Source organism: Antrostomus carolinensis, unplaced genomic scaffold (genome assembly GCF_000700745.2).
Source record: "Antrostomus carolinensis isolate BGI_N321 unplaced genomic scaffold, ASM70074v2 scaffold6264, whole genome shotgun sequence".
Classification (NCBI taxonomy): Eukaryota; Metazoa; Chordata; class Aves; order Caprimulgiformes; family Caprimulgidae; genus Antrostomus; species Antrostomus carolinensis.
The window spans coordinates 37,150-46,376 of record NW_010308585.1 but is presented as its reverse complement, the minus strand read 5'-3'; the positions used below and the strand labels follow the sequence as shown (position 1 = coordinate 46,376).

The window sequence follows — 9,227 nt, the reverse complement described above, 5'->3', positions numbered from 1 at the left end:
ACCTGGTCTAGTGGAAGGTGTCCCTGCTGCTGGCAGGGGGGCTGGGACTGGATGAGCTTTAAGGTCCCTCCCAACCCAAACCAGTCTGGGATTCTATGATTCCTCCTGCATTTGGCACAGGAGTCCACATGGGTGTGTGGTGACCAGCACACCCTGCTCAGGGCAGCGAGTGTGGGGACACCTCCAGCTTCCTGCAGAATGGCCCAGGGCTGCATGTGGTGCTCAGGAGGGTCCTTTCTACTCCAGATCCCCTGGGATGAGACAGGTCTGGCAGGACGCGGGTTATCGGCTCCTGGCAGAGCTGGTGGGATGACAAGGGATCATAGGGTTTACAGGACGGCGGCTCATGGCAGCCGGTGTTTGCTGTGTAAATCCCTCGAGGGCTGACCAGGGGAACAATCCCTGCTTTGGAGCTGGGCAGTGGATTCTGGAGCTCACCCTTTCTTGATCTGGCACACACCGAGCGCCCACGTCCTCGAGCAGCAGCAGCGTCTCAGGGCACTGGACTTGCACCAGTGGCCGAGCCGGTGCCAGCAGCCCCGTGGTGAATTGGCCGGCACGAGTCTGGGTGGCCACACAGGAGCCGGGGGAGGTGGCCAACGTGCTCCTCGCCCACTCCAGCACCCCTGTGTGAATCACCCACCACAAGCCACAGGTAAATCTCTGTCCTTCATTTCCAAACGTAACTGCCCACGGTCTCTCTCTGTCGTATGCTCTGGGCTCCATCCTCTTCCTAACAGGACTCTGGCACTGGGTTTAGTACAAGCACTTGCTTTATTAAATAACTTTGGGAGGCTGTGACTTCAGTAACAGGAAATAAATAGCTATCAACCTTGCATTCAATTAAAAACTGTTATTAACACTAACATATTCTGAGGAAGTGCTGCAAAGGTTCTTCACATTTCAGAGTTTGTCATTTTTCACCTTAATGAAGTGGTCCACAGTGTGTTCTGATTAAAAATTAAAATAATTACAAAAAACCTAGAGCATTTTAAATACCATCAGTCCTGTTGCGAGGTTGTGTGAGGAGAGGAAAAACGCAGTGTCACCCGTGTCACCCACCGCACGTGTCTGGGTGAGCTGCCACCTTGGGTCCCAGCCACACAGCAGAGCCCCAGGCAGCAAGGATGACACGTGCAATGTCACACCCGACTTTCTTCCTCTTCCACTGCCCGGTGCAGGCCCGGAATGAATTTGAACAGATGCTTTCGGATGCTGGATCTCCTGCTTTTCCGTGGGAGGGTCCCAAAACTACTGGTGCAGCTGCTTCCCTCCCAGAGCGGGGACATGGACCCGCTGCTGGCCAGGCTGATGCTGCGGTTCCTCCGCAGGGAAGACCTCCCGGCAGCACCATCCCCATCCCTAGGGAAGAAGCAGTCATCGTCCACACTGGACTGGCGGCTCAGGCTCTCTGCAGCCGAGTCCTCGAAGGCTCCGCTCTGGTAGAAGCTGTCTTCACTGTCCACAGTCATGGAGCTCAGCCGGCTGCGCGAGCTGCTCTCACTGGAGAAGCGAGGCTTCCCCAGGAGAGATCCCGGCGTGCTGCAGCCGCCCGGCCAGCCGGCCTCTTCCAGCTCCAGCACACCCGGCAGAGCGTTGTCCGTCACCTCCCCTGGGAGCAGAAGCCCAGGAGGAGAGTAAGTGATGGCTCATGGCCACAGCGGCACAGGGGAACGTCACACCCAGCATCTCCCCATGAGGATCAGCCCCTTTCCCACATGGGAAGCTGTTTCCAGGCTGTGGGGGACCCGCTACCCCTGCCTTCCCCCCACACACAGAACCAAACCTGCTCCCTGGGCAACCCGTAAAAAACCAACCAAACTTGTCAGTCCCAAATAAGAATGGAAAAAACTTTGTGCCCCACATCAGCTCCTTTCCTAGAGCTCCGGCAAAAGCCTTTGGGCTTCGTTAGTCAAGCAGCACCCAGAGTCACTAGTACCGGGAAAAAACCTTTCCCAGGGGCCAGCGCAGGGGGAAAGGAAAGCAGCTGAAAATCAGATTAAAGAACTGCTTTTTCACAGATCAGGCAGCGTTTCTGCAGAGCACTCGGCAGCGTTGCGGTTTCCTACCCGGAAAGGAGGACGTACCGTGCAGCAAGCGCTGTTCCTGTGAGAGCAGAGCGCCCAGCTCCACCCATTTCTGCTGCAGGGTTTGCTGTGGAGGAGAAAGAGCCATCGTCACCCACACGCTTCCACTGAAACATCACACACTTGTGAAGGAAACAGCAAACCAGCAAGTACAGGTCACCTGCAGGAAGCACTTGTACGTCCCTCTCTTTACTGTGATGATTTTCCCGGGGTTTAGCAAAGTTCTCCCAGAAAGCAGAACCCTGCTCATGCCCTGGCTGCTTCAGCTGGGGTACGGGACAGGCGTGACTGGGAAAGCAGAAGCCTGGCACCAGCAGAGCAGTAGCCTTCACCCCACAGCACAGACACCCGCTCTGCTCAGCAGCCCATGGGCTGTCCTCCTCTTGTCCTCCACACCTCTGGAGTCCCCATCCAGGGACAGGTACCCCCTCCTCACAGCATCCCAGAATCTCCTGATTGGGAAAGACCTTTAAGCTCATCAAGTCCAACCATGAACCCAACACTGACCAGTCCCCTATGACTAACCCATGTCCCTCAGCACTGTGTCTACACGACTCTTCAATCCCTCCAGGGATGGGGACTCCACCACTGCCCTGGGCAACCCCTTCCAATGCCTCAGAACCCTTTCAGCAAAGAAATTCTTCCTCACATCCCATCTCAACTGCCCTGGCCACAACTGGAGCCCATTTCCTCTTGTCCTGTCCCTTGGTCCTTGGTTGAACAGACCCCCCCCCACCTCTCTCCACCCTCCTCCCAGGGACTTGGACAGAGCCAGAAGGTCTCCCCTCAGCCTCCTTTTCTCCAGGTACAACACCCCCAGTTCCCTCAGCCGGGAACTCAGCACACTTGTGCTCCAGACACTTCCCCGGCTCCGTTGCCCTTCTCTGGACACGGTCCATTTCTAAGGGACCAGACTGACTCACTTGCCATGGAGCAGTGACCATGGCTGGGATGGAAACATCCTGCTGTTGCGTTCCCATTAGGACAGTGAGGAACTCTCTGGCTCTGGCTCAGTTCTCACCATGTCTGGACCAGCCATCTCAATGGCCAGTCTCAGCATCCCCAGCCACCACCCTGCCTCCTGCCAGCCTCGAGCACCAGGGACACAGTCACACAGCTCCACACAACACCTGGGCTGGCACCAGTCTCCCAACACCTCCACCCCACTGGACCATGCTGGCACGCAGGGGTTTGTGCCAGCGCTCTGGGCTCAGCTCTCCCACCACTTCAACCACAGCCCACAGGTTAGTTTTGTTGCCTTCAGAGAGGAGATGACAGCTGTGGGGCAGCAATGCCTGGGGCAGCCCCCCCAACTATTCCCAAAAGTGACCTCCACAGCCCTCGTCAGCTTAAAGAGCCTTGGAGGGGAAGCAGAGCTCATGGGGGGTCTCGCCCTGGTCTCCTCACCCCTGCCCATCTTCTGGGCTGTAGAGATGGTGACAAAGACACTGTCCACGGCCCCCAGCCAAAGAGCAGGGACCCCTCCCTTCCTCACCCTCCAGCCCCCACGGCTGCTGGTCCCATCACCTGCAGCATCATGCTGCAAATCACAACACCCCGGGCTGTGCTCTGGTAAACGCAGCACAGACCAGAGTCAATAAACAGTGTTTTAAATGAGGGAAATACTAAAGTGGCATCACCCCCATGGCAGGACTCACATTCTATAGACAGTGGCACACGTGGCAAAGCCTGTCCCTGCCGCTCAGCCCTGGCACCCATTTGGCATGAGGTGGGTTCTAGCCAGACTAATTTTTAATGCACTTTGTAAAGTGCTGTACTCCTGCGAGGAGGGTTTCTGCGTACAGTTGCCACACGGAAGAACCCCTCGCTCAGGTTGAAGGTCCAGCGTTAGGAAGCCCCCCTGTGGCTCTAAAGGGGTGAGCAGAGAGGAACCCCGGGGGGCAGGAACCCAAAAACCGGCTCCCAGCCCAGCTGCCTCGCGCTCGGCGGGGGGAGCAGAAGTTCCCCGGCTCAGAGGTGCCGTCCCTAAGGAGCCTGAGCTCGGCTGCGGAGCCTGCCTGCCCTTCAGGCTAAGCACAGAGTCCTTTAAAACAAGCTGCTGTGTTCTTCCAGGGCAGGATCATCCCCCAGCCGGGCACTGCCGGGACACAGCCAGCCACGGAAGGTTTTAGAGTTACAGAAATTATGGTGGGGGAAATATTGCAAAAACAGTATCGGGAAAATATAACAAAAGCAGTACAGAGCAAATGTGAGAGGGACAGTGGCTGGGGGTGCTGGCCGCGGGGGACACACGGGTGTCTGCCCTGCTGCTGGGACACCCAGGGACACCCAGCCCCAGGGACACCCACCCATCAGCAGCTCCACAGCAGCCCTCGACACGGGATTAACTAATTAATTCCCTCACCTTCAGTGCGTGCAGCTTGGTCTCCAGCTCCATTTTCCGCAGAAACATGGCCCCATTGACAGTCTCTAACCTGTGAAGAACAAGGGATGTTGGCACCGAAGCAGAGAGGGGCACAAGACACTTTCTTGGCTTCCAAGAAAGCTGAAAACCACGTGAAGGAGGGACGCCCACCTTAAATAGTTCCCTGAAGACTTTATCAACTCCACTACCTGCTTGTGAGTAAAACCATCAGTGTTCACGCCATTGATACTGGCAAGGATGTCGCCTGTTAGAGGTGCACAGAGGAGAAAGTGAGTGTCTGCAGCTCACACACCCCTTCCACAGGCTCCACAGTAACCCAGAGACCCAGAGAAAAGCAACATCAGGCCACCCAGAGCAGGAGAAAACCACAAGCAGTTACCCATTTGAAGGCCAGAAAGATGGGCAGGACTTTCTTCTTGGATTTTGCAGATGCAAGTGCACACCTCCAGGGAGTCGTCATTTTGGTGTGGAAATCGAATAGTCTGTAAATACCAAAAATCTCTGTCACTGATATTAAAGCCAGGAAAACAATTTAAAGATTAATAGTCTTTTTACACGTTTCTGAAACGAGAAGGCTGTGATGAGCAGGGTCTGTTATCACACAAGTGAGAACATCGAAACGTTATGACCTCACAACCAGGTATTGCATTCTTACAGGAGAGGTCAGCAGACACCTGCCTGGACACTGTTTTCACAAAAATTAGTTTTAAAGCAAGTTGGTTACTCGTTATCAAAAACTCAGTCACTTCAGTCAGAATATCTGTTAGCAACATGCTCCCTAAAAGGTGCTTTTTATTCTTGACTCGCACATTTAAATAGGCACTGAGTAATTCTAGGTATAAATCCATCATGTGGTTGTCAGTGCTGACACATATTTAGAAGAATGCAAGAGGAGGCGACGCAGCCCCACCAGGTCTTGCTGCAGTGACAGGAAATGTCTTCTTGCTTACATGCAAATATCAGTACCTAGCCACATCTTCCTACCAGAATTTAAGATTGAACCTGAACTTCCTAAAACCTACGACAGCCACAACTAACCCAGATCCAAGAAGTCCTGTTAGACTCCCAGGTTTCTCAGTCAGCGCGGAACAAATAGGGGTGAAGACAGGGTGAGGTTGGAGCTTATGTGGCCACATCACACCAGCGCTGGGATTTCAGCAGACAGCAGACCAACAGGCAAACTTTTGGCTGATCTAAGAGTGCCAAGTGAAACAGGAGAGTCTCGGAGGACATGCCGCTGCAGGTCACACTCACCTTTTTTTATTGACCTATTTCAGAGTGGTAGGTCTCACCTGCCAACCCGAAAAACTGGGCCAGCTTGAGCAACATGAGCTGCACACGCAGGATGGGATTCATCACACCTCACTGGGACCATCTGGACAGAGGTGTCTCAATGTCCCCACCGGAGCCACCGGGACATCTCCAGGGCATGACTGATGGCCCCAAGAGAAGCACTCCAACCGTGAGGGTGGACTTCCCTCTCATGTACCTTCTTCACTTCCTCATGGGCTGCAGAAGATGGCTGGGACATGGTTTTGGAGGGGACACCCAGCTTCTAGGTGAGGGGAGAGACGTTCTGCCAGAGCATCTGCTCTGCAAACATCTCAGCAGGTTGAGCTGCGCGGTGTCCACCTGGCCCCCAGGCTCTGCCCCAGCAGCAGGAAGGAGGAGAAGAAGCGGTAACATGCCAGAAGCTCTGGCCTTTGGCCATCACTGCAGTTCTCATGAGCTCCCTGCAGATGGTAGACCTGGAGTTTCACATCATCTTACTCTGGTTTGCCTAAATTTAACTTGCTGTGATGACATTACGGCTTCTAAATAACAGCTTATCCCTAGTACCAGACAGGGGCTGCCTTTCCATAGCCCAGACTTCCCGGTGGAGTGCTCACACTGAATGTATGTTCAGGAAGAAAATACGCCAAGAACAATTGTTTTCAATCAGAATGTCACATATAATGAAAATCTGCCCTCACAATTTATATAAAAGCCCATTAATTGTCTCAATTTTCCTCCTGAAAGCTCTCCACTGTTCACGAGCCCAACACTCACCCACTCATTAGTCAGAGAACCAAATCTGAGAGAGCTCAGCTTTTCCTGGCACACTGCTGTCACTGACAGTGCTGGTTTCCCTCTGTGCAGAGACAGGCAAGTGCTTCGGAGACACCCTGTCACCGCAGGAAATGAGCAGAGAGGCGAGCGGGAGGGTCCCGCGGGCTCACGAAGCAGCTCTGCGCTATTGCCACAGCCCGCTGCCCCCAGAACACCGTCTCCTCTTCCTGGGGTTGTTTTTTATTCATAACTGGGATTTCAGCAGCCCTCCTGATCCAGGAGTTACCCTTCTTAGAAAACCTACAGAGCAAAAACCTCCCTCCCGCTGGCAGTACTCCTCATCAGATTCTGGTGCTCCTGGGTGATGATTTACTGACTTTTACATCTAACAGAATTTCTTCCTGTTTGATTTAGCCCCCAAAAAGTCATACTTAGCAGTTATTTATTAAAAGGCATACCAATGCTGTATATCTACTTCAAAAATACCCAGTCTCTATATACATTAAAGAAGGTAGTAAAATGCTAGTATAAGGTGGTTTTTGGATAGAGTTTTTTTGATCTCTCTCTTTTTAGATGAAAATATTCTCACATACAATTCTCCCAAAAAATATTCACTTGAGTGGGTAAGAAGGCATTGTTGTTGCTTCACATCTGGATTTGGCTGAAATTTCTCCTGCATTCATCCCTCTGACTTGTGAGAAGGCCAGAAATTCTCATCTGTGACCTTTGCTATGAAAAATCCTTGGAAATGCCTCTTATCTCTGTATCATTACTGTCAGCACTCCAGATTTCATGAGTGACTGTCAGATCTTTCTTTGCTTTATGCTGTCTTAACCCAATTTCAGGGATGAGACATTTAAGAGATTGCACCATATTTTATTTCTGGGGTTAAATGAATTAAATTAATCGACTTGTCATTTAAGTCTTACCTGGATTTCAAACCCAAACATCTCTTTATCTTCTTTTAATATCGCGACGAGGTGTCTGCAAGAAGAGCACAGGGAATTCCAGATGAATGCTGGGGTGCCAGGCTGCGTGCACTCTGCATTTCTAACCCAAACCATCGTGTCCCTGCGCTGGCAGGGTGTCAGCACACTGTCCCTCAGACACACACTGCCCACGCTTGCGCTGTCCTGGGTCAATTTAAATGTCACCATTCCCCCTGCATGTCCCACTCTCTGCCCTGCATTCTTGTCCCACCAGGGCTGCTAAACGGGACGATCCCCAGGACACACGTTGGTGCTGGGTAAGCCAATCACCGTGATCATGGAAGGATGTCTTCTTACCTTTGTGGCCTGGAGAAGTCACCCAAGGAGCTGGATCTGGTTAAGGCAAGCTGCAACCAGAAATCGGAGTGGAAAAGGGTCAGTAGGATCACGGTTCTTTGAGGTAAGTGGCTAAAAGCAGCAGTTTAGAGAAGAACTAAAACATTGAACGGGCATTGCTGCAAGATGAAGCATCAACTGCAACACATCCTGGTGTGAAGCACGGCAGCCACCTGCAAGAGGGGGTTCCTGAAGGAATTAATGTTTAATTTTATTATGTTGGAAATTAAGCCCTGGAAAGCTGCCAATATATCAGCTCTTTCATTTTTCCAAACCTTTTAAATATAAAATTGAGTTTTCCAAAATAAAAAAACTCATGGGTACCCTTAGCATATCATAATATTGTTTCAATGGTTCACCTCCAGAAAACGTCTGGGCATCCTCACTGGGAGATGGTAACACAGCAGCTGTTCCAACTTTATTTGAAAAAAAATTACCCACTCTCTATCCAGTCTTTCCTGTGATGAGTTAAAATTGAGAGCTGAGCTGCCAGCAGTCAACAGAAAATAAAGCAATGCAAGGCTTTTTTTTTTGCACAGGGGTGATAATCTGGGATCTTCACAATTAGCTTCCAGAAACTCACAAGAACCTACGTCAGAGGGAGAGCAAGATCTGGCACCAGAAGTCACTTGGCCAGAAGACCCCCGTAGCCATGCCAGGGGAACACCCTGCGGCAGGAGGGTGCTTTGCAGGGCGATAGGGGTTGCTGTGAAAAACCACGAGAATAAGCAGAAAAATTCAGGTTGTATATTCTCGACCACCTGGGCACTCTGCTGACTCATGTTCAGCCCCTGTCCACCAACACCCCCAGGTCCCTCTCTGCCCAGCAGCTCTCCCCCCACTCCTCCCCAAGCCTGGAGCGCTGCCAGGGGTTGTTGTGACCCAAGGGCAGGACCTGGCACTTGTCCTGGCTGAACCTCCTGCAGTTGGTCCTCCCTCTGCAGAGCCTCCCAACCCTCCAGCAGATCCACACTCCCACCCAGCTTGGTGTCGTCTGCAAACTGACCGAGGGTGCCCTCCATCCCCTCATCCAGATCATTGATGGAGACATTCAAGCAGGACTGACCCCAGTACCAAGCCTGGGGAACACCACTGGTGACCAGCCACCAACTGGGTTTGACTCCACTCCCCAGTATCAATATAACCACACAGCTCAGGCTGCGGCAGTACAAAGCAACACCACAGTGTGACACCTACAGAAACACCAACTGTATAAACGTGCATTTACAGGGGGGAGAAAGGAGAGGAGGGAGCAGCCCCGTGCACGGTAAGGAACCTTCACACGCCCAAGCCCCCACCAGCAGATCAACCCCTTCGCTCGCTCCTCTTGGGACCTTCCCACACTGCTGGTGGCACAGCAACTCCACGGCAGCCCCAGAA

At 52.5% G+C, this 9,227-nt stretch overlaps 1 protein-coding gene across 1 annotated transcript in view; it reads right to left on the bottom strand.

Moving 5' to 3' along the window:
• Window positions 1-1,142: 1,142 nt before the first annotated feature.
• CYTIP (cytohesin 1 interacting protein) overlaps window positions 1,143-9,227 on the bottom strand; it is an 8,452-nt gene continuing 367 nt past the window's right edge. Inside the window, exons 2-8 of the mRNA XM_010165811.1 lie at window positions 7,809-7,858; window positions 7,452-7,506; window positions 4,853-4,955; window positions 4,624-4,717; window positions 4,453-4,522; window positions 2,088-2,154; window positions 1,143-1,612 (exon numbers count right to left, since the gene is read on the bottom strand). Coding sequence (XP_010164113.1) covers window positions 1,143-1,612; window positions 2,088-2,154; window positions 4,453-4,522; window positions 4,624-4,717; window positions 4,853-4,955; window positions 7,452-7,506; window positions 7,809-7,858 — 909 coding nt within the window. The remainder of the gene's footprint in view (window positions 1,613-2,087; window positions 2,155-4,452; window positions 4,523-4,623; window positions 4,718-4,852; window positions 4,956-7,451; window positions 7,507-7,808; window positions 7,859-9,227) is intronic.